The sequence below is a fragment of the Sarcophilus harrisii genome, chromosome 1 (genome assembly GCF_902635505.1).
Source record: "Sarcophilus harrisii chromosome 1, mSarHar1.11, whole genome shotgun sequence".
Taxonomy (NCBI): domain Eukaryota; kingdom Metazoa; phylum Chordata; class Mammalia; order Dasyuromorphia; family Dasyuridae; genus Sarcophilus; species Sarcophilus harrisii.
The window spans coordinates 276,675,908-276,698,268 of record NC_045426.1 but is presented as its reverse complement, the minus strand read 5'-3'; the positions used below and the strand labels follow the sequence as shown (position 1 = coordinate 276,698,268).

At 32.0% G+C, this 22,361-nt stretch overlaps 1 protein-coding gene across 4 annotated transcripts in view; it reads left to right on the top strand.

Moving 5' to 3' along the window:
• Positions 1-22,361, top strand: part of ECPAS (Ecm29 proteasome adaptor and scaffold) — a 146,766-nt gene that overhangs the window by 31,023 nt on the left and 93,382 nt on the right. For all 4 annotated transcript variants that reach the window (XM_031942855.1, XM_031942834.1, XM_031942843.1 and 1 more), the window contains 3 exons: positions 6,970-7,100; positions 17,032-17,148; positions 19,042-19,160. In XM_031942855.1, the coding sequence (XP_031798715.1) occupies positions 6,970-7,100; positions 17,032-17,148; positions 19,042-19,160 (367 nt within the window). The remainder of the gene's footprint in view (positions 1-6,969; positions 7,101-17,031; positions 17,149-19,041; positions 19,161-22,361) is intronic.

Sequence of the window (22,361 nt, the reverse complement as noted above, 5' to 3'; positions counted from 1 at the left end):
ACATCAGTACAACTAGTTTAACTTGCTTGATTTGTATTATATCAGCCTAGTGTTAAAAGACTTAGAGGAGACCTTCCTGAATGGCCCTTTTATTGATGAATTTTTCAGAATACAGCTATTCTTCTGATAAGAAGAAAATGTGAATAGAAATGATCTTTATTGTTGGGGGGGGGCATTCACATTGATGAAATCACAGATAGTATCCTTTGAAATAACATTAAAGAGATGATTTTTTTTTTTTTGAGGATTTTATTAAAGGGGTGATGTGTTAGTTGGAATCAGAGCTGGATCCAAATATGACCTGATTGACAACTTTTTATTGTTATTGTGCTATTTGATGCTACTAAGGATTTGTTCTTGATTCTGTGCTAACATTTCTTAGTGACTTTTGTTTGAAAGCATTGTTAAATGCTTGTCAAATATTCAAGGATATATAACTGGTAGGAAATGTTGAATAACCAAATCAGGATTTTAGAAAATTTTGGTCTTTTTGAACAATGGAATAAATCTAATGAAATAAAATTTAATAAAGATAAATATCTGCAACTGAGTTCTCCAAATGACTTTCACAAGTACAAGTGAGGAAAATATGGATAGGCAGCAGTTCTGAGTAAAGATGATCTTAGGTTTTGTAAACTTTGTAGGTTTCAGTAAGTTTTGCAAGTATCCAGAAAAGTTAATGTGATTATATTAATGCATTAATAGGAATATAATGTTTAGAAAAGAAGTCATAATATTGTTATATTTTGCTCTGGTTAGACCATGTCTGGAATATTTAGTTGTGGGCCTGAAATGTTAGGAAGAACTTGATAAGCTTGTTATCATTCAAAGGATGGTCAACCAAGATAATGAAAAAATCTTGATTTCTTGTTCTATAAGACTGGAAGACTTGGGCATCTTTTAAGTGAAAGAAGAAGAAGAAAAAAAGACAAGTTTTGATAGCAGGTTTGAGTATTTGAAGTGTTATAAGGTACAAAAGGAAGTAGATTTGTTTTATTTGTCCCAGAATGTAGACCATGGAACAGCAAATGGAAATTCCTGTGATGAATATTTTGTCTCAATATAAAGAAAAACTTTCTAACAATTAGAGATGTTTGTAAGCAGAATGGCTTTCCCCTTTTCTAGTGGTTTTCAAGCAAAGGGAGAACAGCCACTTATTTGGCATGATTTTCTGTGTTTATATTTGGGTTTGGCCAGATTACCTTTATTGATATGTCTTCCATCTCTAAGATTTTGTGATTTGAAAATGATATTACTCAGCCTTCCCCCACTCCCCCCCAGCTTTTGTTTTCTATGTTACTGGGCTATTATTAAATACTCCGAGTTATCTGAAGTTTTTTTGAGCTTACTTCTAGAAAGGTTCCTACATTTTGCCTTCTTTACATTTTGCCTATCTTGGCTTCCAATAATATTTTTGATTATTAAGACTACAGATTTTGGCAGAATAATTAATTTTCTATTAATGGTAGCTCTATCTATTATTTATATAAGGATAATCAGAATATTAGGATATTTACAAAGCCAGTTATAATTCTTACATTTCTCATTTACTGGTCTCAAAACTGGAATTTCTAAAATGACACAGGTTGTCAGTTTATTGTTTAAAACAGAATGGAGTAACTTTCTTCCTTTATCCATTCTTCTTAGTTTTAGTTTTCTCAATTTTACTCTTTGGCACATATTTTAAAAGATCAATTAATTTAGATTCAAATAACAGAATCAGTGTTCCCTTGGAGGATCTAAGTTAAAATTGATATTATATTGTGGATGATGCCTTTGGAAACTAATAATCCCATCAAAGTTTTAATATGATGCTTTACTTAATAAAAGAATAAATTATCTTTAAGAACTTTGTAGCATTCATTCCTATCTAGTCAAGTAGCATTTATTAAGAGATTACTATCTCAGATACTGTGTTTAAGTGCCACCAGTATAAAAAAAGATAAAAATTACTGTTCTTGCCTTTACATTCCAATGGGAATGCAAAGCAAATGTATAATTTTGGACATATAACTATAATGGATATACAAAATATGATTTTAGGCTGTTTATTCGAACAAGATCTCTTGTGGCAGCTACTTCCTCTTTATATTCTTCAAAGTGTCAAAATAATTTTTCATTGAATTGTGGAAATTTATTAAGAAAAACCTTTTAATATAAATGAATAAGGTTTTATTGTGTATTTATTGATGAGAAATACATGTTGATGAGGATTAGAATATGAGACTTTCTATCCTTTTATGGCTTTACTCATCAAATTGTTCCTGTGACTTTTTTTAAATAATTTTTTTTGTCAACTAAAGAAAAAAAGCTTATCTATGCACACAACAGAACACAAAAAAAGGATTTTATAGTAAATCATTAATCTTTAGTAACTTTTTTTAAAAAGTTAGATAATTCCACATGCTACTTTCAAAACTTTTGCTTGTCTCTGCTTACTCTCTGACTTTTATTCTGTATGTTACAAGAGCTTTCTTTTTTGGTATTGCCTATGGCTGACTTAAAGAGTCTTCTATGAGCCAAGTAGGGTCCCCTCCATTAGATACTTCCTCCCTTGATTGAAAACTAAAAGAAAGAAAGAAAAAGCCCCAAATAATTATGGTCAAACAGAACAAATCTCTAAATGTACACAAATGTTTGGCTATGCTCAAAAGTATATTTCTGCACATTATGTCCATTACCTTTTTCTTTAGTGAGTAAAATGTTTCATCATAGGTGGCGGTTGCATTGATTGGAGTTCTCAAACCTTTTACTATCTTTGTTTTGTTTTTTTAATGGAGTTGCTGTCCTTTTAAATTGTTTGTCTGGTTCTGCTTACTTCATTGTGGGTCATCTCACACTACTAGTATTTTGTAAAATTGTCTTTTTCTTTGTTTCTTACAGAACAGTTCTAACATATTTATATACCACAATTTGTTTAGCTATTCCTAAGGTGCTTCCTTAGATTTTAATATTCTCTCTGCCCACCCCTACCATCCTTCCCAGCCCATTTTGGTTCATCTGATCTCCATTTCCATCACTCTTTCCCTAATGTTTCTTTATTTTTTGTATACTCTTCTCATGTATCCCAGTTGTGAGGAATGTAAGTTCCACCTTCTTCCTTTTTTCTGTATACTTTTATGTTTCTTTTATCCTTTATCTTTCTTATCATAGAACCCTCTGAACAGTACTTCTTTTTCCTTTTTAATAAACTTTGAAGACATTTAGTTCTGAAAAGACACTAATTTCTTCTCTCATCAGGATGTTAATAGTATGTTATTATGTGGTCTGTTCCTAATGTTCAAACTTACCTTTTTAGGTTTCTCTTGACTAATGTTTGCTCTAATATTTCTTGCTGTTTTGTGGGGTCATTGATTTCTATGGGAGCTATTCTGATTCTTAAGAAATCATTTCTTGGCTAAGATTTACCTTTTTTTTTTTTTTTCTTCTTATAAGTACATTCACTTAATTCCTTCCTCAAGAGTTTTTATTTCATCATATTAATGTTTTTTTTCTTCTTGATATGTAGTCCTCATGGAAAATCCTTCTTTTTTCTCTCTAATTGCACTTAAAGTTACAATGTAACCTTGGTGTCATACTCCTTGCTTTCATTCACTCTATGTATCAAGCTGATAATTGAAACTTGATATTTTGCTTTTTTTTTTTTTTAAATCATCTCTCACCTGTCAGTTTTTGTTCAGTTTATACAGCCATCAGCCATTTAGTTCAGTTGTTTGATCATTTCTTGCCTAGACTATTGCAGTGACCTCCTTATTGATTTCCCTATCTCAGTTTTCTTCCTTTCTCTACTTTATTCTTCATACAACTGTCTTAATAATTCTCTCCCCCCTTTTTTTTTTGTCTCAAAACCAGTAAAATTTTATTTTATTCTGTCCTTTCACCATTAGCAGAAAATCATAGGAAAAAAAGCATTTTGTGTTTATAAAGATGAATGCAGTTTTGATCATAATTTGAAAATAGGATGGGGAAAACATGGAAAATGGGGTATACCTGCTGTATGGGGGAATAATGCTTAGGGGAGGAAGAACTATTATTTGGTATTCTAAATTAGGGGGATAGTGGGTGAAACTCAAGGGCAGTAGCTTGACATATACCCCGTTTAGGAACAATGGCACAATTAATTTGATCATGGTCATATTTCCAGAACTAGAAGAGTAGAAAATAAGAGAAAAAAGTAGTTTTCGGGAACAAAAGAGAGAGATGTCTAGGGAAGTGAGGTCTGATGCCTGGGTCTTTTCTGAAATCCAATCTGAGAATAGCAACCCTCAATTCAGGCAGTTATTGCCCCACAGCACAATTTCTATAGGATGGCAAGACTATTGAAGTTGTTCTGAAGGGGAAATGAGTTGGGTTATAGTAGGTGGAGATTTTCTGAAGTAGTGGTATAGAAATACTAATCGCCAATGGTGGTAAATAGGGAGACAGCTGGACTCTTTTGCATCTAGGATCAAATATTATTTATTTTTACCTTATCCTTTATTAGTTTCTTTTTTCCATAAGTTTTATGATATATTACTAGTCTAGTGGTGCATGCATGTAGTTTATAAATAAATATACATTGAGGTTATATGTTAAACTTTTTTTTTTAAACTGATAGTATATGTGACCAAAATATTTATGAATTTCAGTTCTGGACCATCTTTGTTCTTCACTTTCTCTTTTAGTGATCTTGCCATTTCCCAGTGACTTTAGTTATCTCTGTTCATTTAGATGACTCGTAAGTCCAGCCCTGAGCTCCAATCCCACATCACCAGCTGCTGTTAAACACTGCTGTTAAAGTGGATATCCCTATAGCATTTCAAACTCAACTCTTCCTTCTGTACCCTTCTCTCCCCAAATCTAAATCCACTCTAAATTTCATTCCTTCCATTCCTTCCATTCACCACTAGCTCTTTCCTTCTAGACATTTAAGTTTATAACTTTGGATTTATCATTGTTAACTCTTCCCCTCATTTCTTATATCTAGTCAGTTGTAGGATATTCTATTTTCACATCATTTCTTTCATGTATCCCATTGTCTACACTTACAATACTACCATCATAGGTCATTTTTGTCATTTTTCCTGGACTAGTGTGCTATAGCTTCTTTATTGGACTTCTATCTCCCATGTTCCACCTGCCCCTCTGTTCCTTATCTATCCTTCACACAGTTGCCAAAATCTTCTGCAACTACAGGTCTGACTACATCATTCTTCTGTTTAAGAACTTTTCATCTATAGGATAAAATGTAAGTTCCTTAGCTTATCATTTAAAACTCTTCTCAGTCTGTCTTCAGCTTAACCTTTCCCCTTTATGTTCAATTACTGTATCACATATTCTGCAAGCTTGCCAAATTGAATTATGTAATTATTTTCCAAACTTAGTAATCCATAGCTTTTGAACAGGTACTCTCCCCTGCCTGGAATACTCTCTTCTTTCATCATCTATTTTTTTTTTCAAGAATCATCTCATATTGCCATTATTTATCAATCATTTCCTGAGTTGTCCTTCAGTTGTTAAGAGAGAGCTATTTAAATTATTAATACAAGTTATGTACATACTCAGATCCCTGCTTATATGCACTTAAAAAGAGAAATATAGGGGAACAGAATGAAACTTCTAGGTCTGATGATTTTGCTTCCTATTTCCAACACTTGGCCTGTAATAGGGACTAATTAAAATGGTTATTGGATTGCTCAAAACCCAGTTTTGAGACTGGGTTAGAAGGCATATTTGTGAATCTCAGCCTTAAAACATTGCTCTTAGAGCAATAGTTCACAATCCTAGTCAAATAATAGCCTCAAAGAGTGTCATGAAATTCTCTATCTCACTCTTTTCTCCCTCACTCTCCTTCTTCCCCCTCCCCCCACTTACAAAATATAGGATATATATGTATATAGAATATATACAAAATAGGATATAGAATATCTTTGTGATTCATTGGTAGAGAGAATTTCTGGAAGAGGAACTGCTTCTATCAGTTTAAAAGTCAGTAGTTCTTTCTCTACTACACCATGCTATTTCTCATTTGTGTATATTCTACTGGGTTTTTCATTTCATCCTCAGATTCAGTAAAAGAAACCTAGTAAATGAAATGGCAAAGACATATACATGTGTGTGTGTGTGTGTGTGTGTGTGTATATATGTTGTATTGTTAATACTTACATGCATACATTTTAGTACAGGGAGAGAGTATGAGGGAATCAGAGCTATTATTGATTGGCATGATTCTGAAGAAGTTCAAAATCATAGTCTTAGAGCCATGGTTGTAGGATTGTGGGACTATCCCTTAAGTTTTCTGTGAAGTGGCTCAGTTAACCACTGAGTCTGGACTTTTGCTGCTAGATAGAACTGGTTTGAGATTTTGAGTCTTTTTAGGGGGTCTTTATTATCTTCCCCAAAAGGGCAAATCTCTCTTCTCTTCTGTCATCTCTTGTCTTTAAGGGTTATAGTTCATAGAGTTATAAGACACTTATACAAGTTTAATAAATAACAAAGCGTTCAGAAGTCCTTCAGAGATTATAGAATAAAGAAAGAAGATTGGTTATTAGCCTTTCCCCATTTCCTTTTTAAGAGAATTTAATGACTATGTGAAAGGATCTTAATAGTTGTCAGAGACTAGTTATATGGTAATGGGTTCTGAACGTCACATTCCTGACTATTTCTCTTGCTGACTTTGAGGATGGACTAGAAAACTCTGTATTGGTTCTCACTTTTGTTATTTTGACAGTGGGTTAACTTTACAAAATTGTGCCTAGATTCTTGGAAACTTGTGTTTATTAAACTGACACTCCCTTACTCTTCTCTACTTGTATATATGTATTTTAATGACTGTCCTTATTGATATTCTGATTCTTCATTAATAGTTTGCCTTTACTTAGTTATTAATGATGTTTGTTAACTTGATGAAGAAGGTTAGAAAAAAAAATCCTGATATTTGAATTTGTGATTTGCTATGTTTTCATACTTTTTTTCCTTTTCAAATTTCAGATCAACTTGAGCGAGTCTTCTTACGACTTGGTCATGCTGAAACAGATGAGCAGTTACAGAATATTATCTCTAAATTCCTTCCTCCTGTTTTGCTCAAACTGTCTAGCACACAAGAAGGAGTACGCAAAAAAGTAAGTGTGCTATACCTGTTGCTGGAACTAAGTACTTGATTAAATTGATAGGTTTTGTAAGATTATTTTTGAGGTTCTATAATTATTCTGTATGCTCTTAGTGACTTGTTTAACCTTCACTTCTTTAGCAGGTATTTATTAAGTATCTGCTGCAAGTTTAATTGTTGCCTTCTTAAATATCCATACTCGGTAGTCATGTCAACACTACTACATACAAAGTTAGTTTATTCTGGGAATGATTCTCCTTGTCTAGAACTGTATTCCTGTTTCTTCAAAAAACTGAGACAAAATATGCTTAATTAGTCTCTTTCAATCCATGATAGTGAGTTAAGCTGACCTCTTTATGTAACCTGGCCATTAACCAGATTTTAAAGTTTGAGATCATTTTGAATTAGCATTTTGACAGTAAGTAGTGGCTGTATTTTACTTGTAAAGCAGGATGTTCTCATATACAGTGTTAGATATGGGAAGTTATTTTAAGGAATCATAGACTCGTGAATTAAGGCCAGATCACTTAATTTTAAAAAATCTTTCAAATGTATAGTCTTTGCTTCCCAAGCATTAATACTATATAATATGTAGAAAGAAGCTCAGAAGTGATCTACTCTAACATGACAAATATTATTAAGATCTGCTTTAATATTCTAATGATAAGGAAATCACCATTTCTGAAGAAAAACAGTTTCAATTTTGGATGGCCCTACACCAAAAATCTTTTTTTAGTCACTTTGGTAGAAAAGAAATTTGAATCTGCTAGGATCTCTCTGGAGTGCCATGCTGCCCTTCATTTGTTACAACTTCCTTTTCTGAGATTTTCAAAGACCATCTTTTTGATAATATGTTCTAGAATTTTGACAGGAAATTGAAGTAAAAAACATTGGCTTATGGTTTGAAAGAAACCTTTCTCCTCTTGGCCTTTTTGAAAATTAGCACTTTTGCCTCTTTAGTTGTGTATGTATCATATTTCTCAATTTTCATGATTTTTCAAAATTTTTTCATTGTCTTAAAACTTTCATCTCTTCTTTCAGTGACCTGGAATTCATTTCATTGGAATATGATTATTTGTAGTGGCCAGGTGCTCATTTATAATCCCTTTACTTATCTACGACTTTTATATATAATCTTATTTACTTATTTTTACTGATTTTTATTGGGTTAGATAAGTGACAGAGTGGATAGAGCACAGAGCCTTAAAGAAGCTAGTAGCATACTAGATGATGGGTCCTTTGATTATAGCAGCCATTGAAACAAAGCATCTTGCTACAGAAGAATTTGGCTGGAGGGGTGGCATATATGGTATTATCAAAGAAATGTATGCCTGGAAAAGGAGGTGGGTTCTTCATGTAAGGAGAACAAGTGATAACCATTGGATAGTCTTTTTGCTCTGTTGGTGTTCATGTAATATTAAAAGATTTAGTGGTAGGTCTCCCTTCCAGCACTTCAGATTTTTCTTATAGGAAATTTACAGCATGATAAAGACAACAATCTCACAAAATTAGAATGTACAGATGAACTTTGATTTGTAACTTTGGAAGTAGTAACTACATAAGTGAAATAATTGAGGTTTTCCAGTATCTTTTCCAGAATAACACTACCAATTCATTCAACTGAATCATCTTTTGAGGCCCATTTGTTTTCCTGATTTCTCTGCTCTGGACCTACTTCAGATTATCAGTGTTTTTGCAAAAAGATATTCTGGGAAGCCCAGTCTAGAGTGGAGCATAATAATCTAGATTTAGTCTGATTAGGACAGAGAACAGAGTACAGTGAAGTTATCACTTCTCTAATTCTGGACATTCAATCCTAAGGATTGAACAATTAAATAAAGAAAAATAAATTCAACCATAATAGATATGTGTGGTCCAACAAAATGAGTTCCTTTGTTGGCCATATCCAAAAATATGTGTCTCATTCTGAATTTTAAATATATCACTTTGAGCAGGACGATCAATGGAACAAACTAGATAAGGAAAGATTAGAAATAATGAAACTCAATATCCCATTGTTTTATAAACTTATGTAGGAAAGTACTGCTTGTTCAGTAGAAACTTCTGGGAAAACTGGCGAGCAGTTTGGCAAAAATTAGGTTAGAACAATATCTTATGCTATGTTCTATAGTATAGGCAGCAGAGTGGTGCAGTGAGTAGAATGCTGGACCTAGAGTCAGGAGCATGAATTCATATCCTCACTCAGACACTTAAATAGCTGTGTAACTGTTGGAAAGTCACAACTTCTGTTTCCTTATTTTCCTTGAATGCAAAATAAGAATAATATCAATATTATTATTAATAATATTTAATTAATTTTATTAATAATATTAATAAGGATCAAATGAAATAATTGATGGAAAGTTCTTAATACAGTACCTGACACATAGTAGGCACGAATATTAATGCTAGTGATCATGAGGACATGATCTTAATATTAAATATTATACCATTAAAAATTAGAACAAAAGTATCATATACCTTTCATAGCTATAGGAAAAAAGTTTTATTTTTAATCAAATAAAGGTAATTACAAAAGATAAAGGTAAAACATTTATCTGATGACATCAAACTAAAAAGCTTCTGTACAAACTAACTTAAGGCACTCAGGATAATAACTGGCCAAATTGGAAACATCTTTATATCAAATTTCTCCAGTAATAGATTACTATACAAGATATACAAATAGTTTATATATGTATACATATATGTATATATATGTGTGTATTGTGTGCGTGTGCATGTGTGTGCACATGTGTATGTATAAAATTCAGGAAAACCATTTCCCAGTAGAGAAGTGGTCACAAGTTAATTGCAAACTATTAGCAACCTTGTGAAAGATTCATATATATATAAAATCTTATTTACTTATTTTTAAGATTATATATATATATATATATATATATATATATATAAAAGTCCCAGATAAGTAACAAACAAGAATGACCATGGTTTGGGATATGGATGGCTAAAAAGTTGTGGTAAATGAATGTAATAGAATATTATGTTGTAAAAAAAAAAAAAAGTAATATGAAGAATATTGAAAAGCACAAAAAAATCTGATGCACAGTAAAATAAACAGAACTAAGTAAGCAATATGCACAGTAAATACAATTATGTAAATGGAAAGAAAAATCACAAAAAAGTTAAAGTTGAGTTTTGCAAAATTGCAGAAAGTAAATATTTCTTAAAAGAAGTGCTATAAAAGAAGACATTACAAACCCACAGTCCACAAGAGTTGTATATTATGCAAATTTTCAGGCTTTTGTGGTACTTTGACCAGTGTCTCTCATTTTTGTTTGCTTTTTCCTTTTGTTGTGTGTGTCTTTAAAAATATTTGATATATGGTTTGCCTCATAGTGGGGGAAGAGGAAGAGATACTAGGGAAATTTTGGTGATGTAAAAATAAAACATCACTTAAAACATATTTGAAAAAGACTAGCTTTCTTGAGATGAAGGACTTTTTATTTTTCCTTAAATGTATATTTCCAGTACTATAATGCTTCTCCTTTGCGTATATTAAATGCTTAATAAATGCTTGTTGATTTGAAACAAATAAAATGCATTTTAAAAATTAGTTTTCATTTCAAGCTGGTAAAGTTCATTAATTTTCTTTAAAAAAATTCATTCTGAATTAATTTTAAGTTCATCATTCATCTGGCAGGAGGTAGCTTATATGATTCATTTCCAGTCTTCTGGAATCATGACTTATCATTGCATTAATCAAGAGGTCTGAAGTCTTTCAAAGTAATTTTTCTTTATGATGTCATTTTATAAATTATTAGTGTTTCTAATTTTTCTTGTTTTTGTCATTTTTTGTCATTCTGATCGGTATGAAGTAGAACATAATAGTTATTTTCATTTATATATTTTTTAAATTATTGATAACTTGGAGAAATTTTTTCACTTGTTTTTTCTTGATAGCTTGAATTTTCTCCTTTGCAAACTTCCATTTCTTATTCTTTGTTTATTTGCTGAAGTATTTCTCAGTTTTATTACATCAGCTTTAGCAACTGAGACTTTTATGAGAGAAATTTGGAAGAATTTTCTCCAATTACTTTTTGTCTTATAATTTTAACTGCTTTTGTTTTGGTTTTTGACACTTTAAAAAAAATATTTTATGATTAAAATTGCCCATTTAATCATTTGTAATTCTTTCTATCCCTTGTTTGATGATGGACTTTTTCCTATTTATAAGTTGAAATGGTCGTTTCTTTCTTGATTTTCTAGTTTGCTCATGATGATATTCTTTTCTATCTAAATCACATATTCATTTGGAGTTTATCTTGGAATAAATACAGTATGAGATAATGTCTACCTAATTTAAGTCCTTTTTTCAATTAATAGGGGTTTGGGGTATATTAAACACCATATAACTTTTTATTTGCTTTTGTATGTTCCATACAAATAATCCTTTGGGAGCATAGTACTGAATTAATTAATTTATGTAGTATCATTTTTATTATATTAATGAGTAATATTTGCCCTTACATTTCCCCTTAAATTTCCCTTAAATTAATTTCTCCTTAAAAACCTTATTTAGGTTTTTTTTCTGCAAAAAGTGTTTTGTGGATTCATATTGTTTTTATGTATGTCTTCATAAACACACTTTCAAATGATTTATACTTTCTCTGTTATTTTGAATGGAATTTCTCTTTTATTTTGGTTACATGCCCCAAGAAGACATTGGACAATTTCTAAGATAGACAATAGCTGCTTTATTAATCTTGAGCAACGAGTCACTAATCACTATCATTCTTCTTGTCACATCTTTACTGGATCATTCACAAAAAAAGAGCTGTGTAATATATCATTTTTAAAAGAATAAACAGCATATTTGTTTGGGTGCTCCCTCTACTGGTGCAGATTACAATTTTATCTATCTTCTTTTTATCCTGTGCAACTCTTACCCAGTTCCTTCTCTGAATCCTCTAGTATTCAATGGAGGGCTTTCTTCTAGACCTTTTGACATTGTATGGATTAAAGACTCTCTGCAATTTCCAAAACATAATAGTCCTTCTTCTGAATTTCGACTTACTCGTTGTCCATTTGTAATATCTAAGATATATGTCACCTAACCGTATATCCTAATTGAAGCAGTAATCACTTGTTATTCCTATTGCTTTTTTTTCTGAATAGTTAAGCTTAATTATTCTGAATGAATTTAGCTTTCATCTACTAGGCTTTACCATAAGCCAGGAGCTTATTCTAAGCAGTTTAAAGTCATTTGCCAACAGGAACACCTAAAATACCTCACTATTTTATTGGGAATCCTTCCATTTGGATTCTTATTGAACATTTTTTCTGACAACACAATCTTGTTTTATGCCTTACTAATGATCAGTCAATTGAATGAAGTTTTTTATTATGTCTTTCAAGGAATCTTGTAGGATTTTAACATGTGAGATAGTGTTTACTTCTATTTAAGAATATATAGGATCAACTGCCCAAAGCAGAAAATTACTTTATTAGAGCATTCAAAGCTGTATTTTGCTGATTTTTTTTGGGGGGGGGGGGCTATTTTGTATTCTGCATTTTGTGTTGGTGTTTATTATAGTTAATAAGCAGTATGCAATATAGAATCTTCTATTTCCCTTTTTAATCAGTTGTATTACTAAAAAAAATAGTCTACTGTAGAATATCACTTATGAAAAATCATCTGTTCTTTTTCAAACATTTAAGCTAGATTTTTTCTCAACATATATATATATATATATATATATATATATATATATATATAGATTATTTTCCTAGACTTTTAGAGAGATAGGAAAATAGGTCTATGAGCCATTAGTTATTGATATTTTTTCAGTTGCCTTTTTCTAGTTATAATGAAGTTTGCTTTTTCTCTTTCTGTTTTGATATTTCCTTCTCTTTCAAATATCTTGATATTCTATGCTCTCAGAATTGGGTATTCCTCAGTGAATTATCTTTTGTTACTTACAGGTCACTTCATCAGCCATAAATATGTTAGTTTTTCCCTGGAATAATCTGGATTTGCTTAAATGGATTTGTTTCTATCTTTAAATACTTTGGGAAACAATATAGAAAAATTATTTGAGACATAATACTCTTTCAGAACATAAATTTTATTTATTTCTTCACACTATCTTTTACCTAACTCCCTTCTCTGTATTGACTCTGTATTGAGTTCAGTCTCATCATCACTGACCTGTTCCTTGTCACTTCCCTATTCAAATTCAAGTGAATCTTTATTGCCTTTATTACCAAATATAAATGTTTACCTTTTTTTAAAAATAGATTTTTACTTTTCAAAATTGCAATAATAGTTTTTAACATTTACCCTTGCAAAATCTTGTGTTCCATATTTTTCTCTCTCCCTGCCCTCTTCTCCCTTACCCTATATAGGAAGTAATACAGTATAGTTTAAACATATTTCCACATTTATTATGCTGCACAAGAAAAATCAGATCAAAAAGGAAAAAGAAAAAAAGCAAGCAAACAACAACAACAAAAAAGGTGAAAATACTATGTTATGATCCATATTCAGTCCCTGTAGTCCTTTCTCTGGATGCAGATGGCTCTCTCCATCACTTCTATTGTAATTGATCTCAATCACCTTATTGTTGAAAAGAGCCACATCCATTATAGCTGATCATCATGCTGTTGTCATGTTCTCTTGGGTTCTACTCACTTCATTTGGCATCAGTTCATGTAAGTCTCTTCAGGCCTCTCTGAAATCATCCCACTGACTGTTTCTTATAGAATAATAATAATATTCCATAACATTTACATAACGTAATTTATTCAGCTATTCCCAACTGATGGGCATCCATTGTTTCCGCTTACTTGCCACTACAAAAAGAGCTGCTACAAACATTTTTTTTTTTTCCACATGTGGTGGAATCCTTTATAGAGTGCTAATTTAGCATGGTACTTATTAGCAAATCCTCTAGCTCACTAATGTATTTTAAGTTCACACATTTGGGAGATTTCAGGGTTTAGTATGAGATATCCAAATTCACACTCCCTTAATCCCTCCCTCGAAGGAGGAGGAGTCAACCTTTTACACCCAGCATAAATAGAGCTTCAGTGAGCCAGTCAAGGCAGTTCAGAAGAAGTCACGAGTCGGGGTTGAGCCAGAGCCAAAAGTTAGTTGGAAGATTGACAGAGAGGGGAGCACTCTGGGAGGAAGCCCACAAGCTCACTCTCAGAGGTGGAGTCAGATTCATTCCATTTTCCACCTTTGTGCTGGCTGGAGGCTGAAGGACAAACCTTTGGATTTGGAGACATTCTGAGGGAGCTCTTGGAGCCAAGGAAAGCTGAGGCCTCTAAGAAAGCTACCTGGGCCCCAGGAAGGAGAAAATAAAACATTTGCATTTTATCAGCTGGCTGCATTTGGAGTGATTATTACTTTTAACTGAAACTAAGGCTGCCTCCAGAAAACCTCCCTGAGAAACCTGCTCCCAGAGAACCATTATATTTTAAAGAAGAGAACACCACACACATGTGGGTCCTATTCCCTTTTTAATGATCTTTTTGTGATGCAGACCCAGTAGAGACCCTGCAGAATCAAAGGGTATGCAGAGTTTGGTAGCTCTTTGGGCATAGTTCCAAATTTCCCTACAGAATGGTTGGATCAGTTCACATCAATCAGGGATCCTCAAACTATGGCCCGCGGGCCAGATGCAGCAGCTGAGGACAATTATCCCCTCCCAGGGCTATGAAGTTTCTTTATTTAAAGGCTCACAAAACAAAGTTTTTGTTTTTATTATAGTCCAGCTCTCCAACAGTCTGAGGGACAGTGAACTGGCCCTTAATTAAAAAGTTTGAGGACCCTTGACATAAATGTTTGACTTTAAAAAACCTTTATAACCTACCTCTCTAACTTTGTTACCATTTTGGAACTCTAAAGTCCTGTGAAATTGGCCTTTCTTCTCTTCTGTTATACTCTACCTTCTGTTTCAACTCTATCCCAACTCTATCTATCTATTCACTTATTTCAAGACTCAGCTGAAGCGCTGCCTTTTACATAAGACTGACATAATCCTACATAAGATTACGTACATGATTCTAGTCTTCATGGATATTTATCAGCTATGATAATTTTTGAAATTTTTGCTTTGTAATTATATTAGGGAAAACATGAGAGCTGGTTCACTACAAATTAATCCTTTCAAATTTCAGATGAAGCTTAGTATTGTTGTTTCAAAACTTTTCTGTTTTCTTTAGGTTCTCATTTTTTTCTCGTTTTTCTTTCCTTTCAATAGACAAATTAAAAAGTATGCCAGTCTTGGTCTCTATCTTGGTAGTGACTGATTACTTTTAATTCTTCTTTGGCAATTCTAGGTTGCTCATCACTTCTTTTCTGTTCCTACTATCTCTATTCTAGTCCAGGCTCCTAATTTATCATGACTTTATCTACTGTTACTGGTCTTTCTGTATTATTTTTCTGACTATTACTAGATTCGGTGACTTTATGCTTCTTATAAGCTAAAATTCAATTTACTTTGGTTAGTATTCAAAGCTTTTTATAGTCTTATCTCATCATATACATATCTAATGTTATCTTGAGTTATGTATCTTTTGGTCCATTTACACTGATATTGTTAGTGATTTTCAAATATATTATGCTCTTTATTGTATCTGAATCTTTAATATTATCTTTTCTCTTCCTTGGGTTCTTTCTCCTTGGATTGTATCTACCTTTTTCTTTTAATTGTATTTATCCTAAATTTAATTTAACTTTAGAGTCCAGATTTCATTCTGTTTCTTTCATGAGACCTTCAAAGCTCATGTTGGTTTTTCTTAATCATTATTTCATGATTCCTCTAAAATTTTTTTATGTGAATCATTAATACTCACACTTTATTTTTTTGACTTGGATTATTGTTTGTTTTTTGTTTGTCCAGTGAGGTTGTGAATTCCTTAAAAGTTAGGACTGCTTTATACTATTTTGGTATTCCTTATAGCAATAGCTTGTCAGTAAATTTTGTTGAATTTATTTTACTCATTTTACACTAAGGGTATGTAAGCCCTTGAAAAAATTCCTTGATGTGGAAAAATGGACACTGTGATTAAAATTAACATTGTGAATTTTGAAATCTATATCTTAACATTTGAAACATAGTGAAGACACTTAAGAGACTAGCCATGGAGAAATATTTGTGTAGTAATAATTTTTAAAAATGTTATCTTTTATCTATGACACGTCTGAATTTTGACTTACTAGTTGTTGAATTCTCTAATATTGTAATGGTTTTTAATTCAGTCTGAGCATTGGTATATTATAAAGAGCACTGGATCTTCTACATAAGAAGGTCAGATCAGTTTTTGCTCACTCTGTGACTTAGTTTCCTAATTCATAGAATTGGTGATAATAACATTTGTACAACTTGCCTCATAAGGTTTTTGTGAGAAATTTATTTTTGAAATTATAAATTGCTGTGTAAGTTTAGGCTATTCTATCTAGATCAAGGTTTTCAAACTGCATGGAAACCAGCTAAGTTTCCTTGTGGTTATTAGTTTGTAAATTAAGATTAGGTGGTTTAAGTTTGTGAATTTATTAAAATTTTACCCATAAGTTTATATTAGAATATTCTTTCCAAATCTAGTTCCATTTCTCTTCTGTTTCTAATAGTACTCTCCAAAATTGACTACATAGTTTATTTCTTTTTTCCCCTTTCTTCTCATGGCTTATTTCTAAGTGCCAAGGATGGTGACAGAATATAATTTTATAGGTCTAAGTTTTGTTTTTGCTGTGGTCCAGAAAAGAAACCACACAGAAAGGAAATAAAAATGTTAATACTTATAAGTTTCATTCCTTATTTAAATACTGTTAAACTGGACTATTATTACTATTAGGTAGAAGCCCTCACACACTTAATTTAGTTGTTGACTGATGTGCAAACCAATGTTTTATGCCAAATTTATTGATGATGTAATAGTTTAGAATTAGAGAAGTTTTCTCTTCTTTACTCTAGGTCATGGAGTTATTGGTCCACTTGAATAAGCGTATAAAGAGCCGTCCAAAAATACAGCTTCCAGTGGAGACTTTATTGGTTCAGTACCAGGATCCTGCTGCAGTTTCCTTTGTCACAGTGAGTAGCCTTCTTAAAATGTTCACTGACTCATAATGGTTTCTTAATGTATTACAAAGTCTGAAGTTTGGGCTCAGTTTTATTTTTTTAAATCAAAATTTATAAGATACTTTTTCCCCCTGAGGCAATTGGGGTTAAGTGACTTGCCCAGGGTCACACAGCTAGGAAATGTTAAATGTCCAAAATCAGATTTGAACTCAGGTCCTTGGACTTCACGGCTGGTGCTCTATCCATTGCACCACCTAGCTGCCCCTGATAGTTTCTTTTTAAGCAGTACTCCCATTTTTGATGAACACTTTCCTAGAGATTAAGAAAATTCTGAGAGTAGGTCACTGTGGGGCATTTTAGAATAGAGAAGGGAATTAGAATAAAATATGTTGTAAGGTTTAGAATGACATATTAAAGTAAATTACTTTTTCTTAGCAAAAGAAAAAATATAGAAAGAATCTTAGAATATGAATATGTATATAAAATAGGTGACTGATAATAATGAAAAATAAGAACGTAGAGGGAAAAACAAGAAAGACACAGTTTGGTTTGAAATTATTTTTGTTTATATATCTTCCATCTTATCCTTTGATATTTTAGGGGATTTTTGAAAAAACATCTCTTATTTAAATAAGAGTAAGTAAGCAAAAGCTTCCTAATCAAGGAAAGCTTTTGATAATGAGATTCAGATTCAGATACTGTTCTCTGTTGAAAAGTTAACGATTTTCAGGGTATGTACATGGAAGCAATTTTGATACCATATAATTATGCCCATTCTCTTTAACAGATTTCCTTATTATAGATGTCCTTTTTTATCCAGTAAAGTCCAAAGGTTAAGCAGCATTCTTCTACATGTTTAGTCAGATAAACTGCTAAACTCTGATTGCATTATATATATATATTTTTTTTTTTTGCTTTGAGTACTAGATATTATCAAAAAATTGTGTCAGTTGAATTTCTATAAATCATATGGGCATTTTTGACTTGCCCCTTTTCTTCACTTCCCACATCTAGTGTTTCACAAAGTTCTACTGACTCTATCTATTCTTTTCTTTTCTATCTATTCTTTTCACCAGTCCACCTAACACATTTTGTCAAGTTCCTCTAAATAAAGTGTTTCTCTGCTAACCGGCCTTTTGAACTTTATTTCTCTTTGATGTGTACTATAAATTTCAGCCAAACTATAATAATTTGCTTTCCTCAAATAAGTCTTGATATTCCTCTTTTTTTTTTTAGGTACAATAAAATATTTTTAAAATAAGCCTATTTACCTATTTCAGTTTTATATTGTAGAAATTGAACACTATATATTTAAATCCACTAATAAGAGTTCTTAAATATATTAGGAGCAAATTATGTATGAAAAATTACTTGACTTGGAAGACAATGTAATTAACAAATATCTAATGAATCTGTCTCAGTTTGTCTTTGCAAATTAGTTGTGCATAAATAGGGTCTCCCAAAAGTCATGGTGCAGTTTAAAACTGAATTAACTTGGGGCAGCTAAGTGGCACAGTGGATAGAGCACCAGCCCTGAAGTCAGGAGGACATTAAGTTCAAATCTGGCCTCAGACACTTAATAAAATCTGTGACCCTTGGCAAGTCACTTAACTCTAATTACCTCAACAACCCCCCGCCCCCCCCCCAAAAAAAAAAAAACTGAATTAACTTAAAGCCATGAGAGCTTCACGTTGTAATTCTTTCTAGTTGTCCAATTTACATTTTTCTTCAAATTTAATAGTTGACTTAAAATCTAGAAGCAAAAATATTTAGGAAAAGGAATGTGATGCTATAAGTTTCCAAAAAAAAAAAAAATTAGAATTACTGCTGAAATTAGAAACTTGTATTTTGATTAAAGTCAGATTTCATTTATTTTGATATTTGGTTTTTCCTTTTCCTTTACAGAATTTTACTATAATTTATGTTAAGATGGGCTATCCTCGCTTACCAGTGGAAAAACAGTGTGAACTTGCTCCTACACTTCTTACTGCAATGGAAGGGAAGCCTCAGCCTCAGCAGGATAGGTATGGTCTTTCTTGATTACTTCTATCTGTAATAAATTAAAGTACTAACGTTGATTTAAAATAAGAACTATGTATGTACATTTGGTTTCAGTTGGGAAAATGTGAAACCCTTACCTCTTTTAGCAGTTTCCCAACTGTATATATATTCAATAACTTTTATTAACTCTTAATGCTATTTACTAAAATTCTGAAAGTCAATACAACCAGAAGTGTGCAAATTAAGCATTCTAGTGATGTGTGTATTTTGAAGCATCTAATATATAATTGTTAAAATTATACATGTGACATATTTCATCAACATATTAGTCACTTATAAAACAACTTATTTCTGAACATGGTGCTTTTGAAATATAAAATATTGGGGACATTTTAAATGGAAGGGAATAAGTTCCTTTTTCATTGTCATTTATAGGTTTAAATTAGGTGCATGAATTGAAATTTATAAAATTTATGCTTTCATCAGATCTTTCAGTAGAAAGTTGATTCATACAAGTCTTTAAAAGGAAAGACTATATATGTAAATCATATGTAACAAGTAACAAATAGTCACCTTAAGTATAATTTTTATATTTATATTTCAGGTCTATCAGAAACCATATGTAACAAAAGGGAAATCTCAATATATGCCTGTCTTTGTCTCTATCCTCTCTTGTTTCTCTCTCATTGACAGTGTGATTGATATAAAGGATGGAAAGCTGTTTCCCCAGTTAGCTAGATCCACCCAGTTTAATCCCACCTTTATTTTTTTTTTTTATAATTTTTATTTTTATTTAATAGCCTTTTATTTACAGGATATATACATGGGTAACTTTACAGCATTAACAATTGCCAAACCTCTCGTTCCAACTTTTCACCTCTTACCCCCCCCACCCCCTCCCCCAGATGGCAGGATGACCAGTAGATGTTAAATATATTAAAATATAACTTAGATACACAATAAGTATACATGACCAAAACATTATTTTGCTGTACAAAAAGAATCAGACTCTGAATTATTGTACAATTAGCTTGTGAAGGAAATCAAAAATGCACGTGTGCATAAATATAGGGATTGGGAATTTAATGTAATGGTTTTTAGTCATCTCCCAGAGTTATTTTTCTGGGCATAGCTAGTTCAGTTCATTATTGCTCCATTAGAAATGATTTGGTTGATCTCGTTGCTGAGGATGGCCTGATCCATCAGAACTGGTCATCATCTAGTATTGTTGTTGAAGTATATAATGATCTCCTGGTCCTGCTCATTTCACTCAGCATCAGTTCGTGTAAGTCTCTCCAGGCCTTTCTGAAATCATCCTGTTGGTCATTTCTTACAGAACAGTAATATTCCATAATTTTCATATACCACAATTTATTCAGCCATTCTCCAACTGATGGACATCCATTCAGTTTCCAGTTTCTAGCCACTACAAAAAGGGCTGCCACAAACATTCGTGCACATACAGGTCCCTTTCCCTTCTTTATAATCTCTTTGGGATATAATCCCAGTAGTAACACTGCTGGATCAAAGGGTATGCACAGTTTGATAACTTTTTGAGCATAGTTCCTAATCCCACCTTTATTAAAGGAATTTCTGACCCTGGGCAAGTTACCTAATTTCCCTTAACCCCAGACTACCTTCCTTCCTTAAGAAGAGTAGTTTGAAAAAAGGCACTGTTTGGTATTAGAGAAAATTCCTTACTTATACTAGGAGTTCTTCACAATCTGTTTGGTAAATCAGAAGACCATCAGCTCTTGTCAGCTAATCTATGCGTATCCATAAATGACCCAGGGGCTTTGTCATCCACTTCACCATTGAAGCCTTGGGATTTACAGGACTTTATTTCTGCTCTCCTGTTCTAAGCATTTCATATGCATTGTCTTTCTAATTTGAATGTATTCTCTTTTGCCTTTGATTTTCTTAATATTCTCAGTCTGGATCACTATGTTTGACATACATTGTAAACTCTCAGTATATATTTTTGTATTTTTTAATATGTTGATGAAATTAAAGATTTGATAAAAAATTGTTCATACATGTCCTTACATTAACATGTATGTGTATGATATATATGTCTCTGTATATACATTTATAGTTACATATAATTTTTTGTATTCTTTATAGACATGATAAGCAATTGATTTTTAAATGTTATCATTTTTAATTTTTCAAAATTGAATATATATTTTTAACTGAATATATATTTAACATTTTAAAAATAGGATACTTAATTTTTCTATGAAAAATTTAAATGAGAAAAGTATTTTGTCACATAGCTATCGGAAATTTAAAAAAAAAATCCTTCAAATGTAACTTTTAAAAGGCATTAAAAACTGACCATATACCCCTGAATGCCCTCTTCAGGTTATTTTATTTTAATTTTTATTATACTTTTAATTGCCTATTATCTTGTTTCATATGAATACTGCCAATCTTTAAAAAAATTTTTTTATTAAAGCTTTTTATTTACAAAACATATGCATGGGTAATTTTTCCAACATTGACCCTTGCATGACATTTTGTTGTAAATTTTCCCCTTCTTCCCTTCCCCATCTGGCAGGTAGTTCAATACATGTTAAATATGTTGAAATACATGTTAGATCCAATATGTGTATACATATTAATACAGTTATCTGAATGCGCAAGAAAAAAATCAGATCAAGAAGGAAGTAAAAGAAAAATTGAGAAAGAAAATAAAATGCAAGCAAATAACAACAGAGAGAGTGAGAATGCTACATTGTATTCCACACTCTGTTCCCATGGTTCTCTTCATCACTGCACAAGTGGAACTGGTTTGAATCATCTCATTACTGAAGATGGCCATGTCCTTCAGAATTGATCATCATATAGTCTTGCTGTGGTGTGTATAATAATCTCCCAGTTCTGCTCATTTCACTTAGCATCAGTTCATGTAAGTCTCTCCAGGCCTCTCCAAAATCATCCTGCTGGTCATTTCTTACAGAATATTAGTATTCCATGGCATTCATATACCATAATTTATTCAGCCATTCCCCAGCTGATTTGCATCCACTCAGTTTCCAGTTTCTGGCCACTACAAACAGGGCTGCCACAAACATTTTTGTACATGTGGGTCCCTTTCCTTCTTTTAAGATCTCTTTGAGATATAATCCCACTAGAAACACTGCTGGGTCAAAGAGTATGGAGTGCTGCCAATCTTTATGAAAAAAAAAAAAAACCTTGTTGCCATAATGGCCATCTCTTAA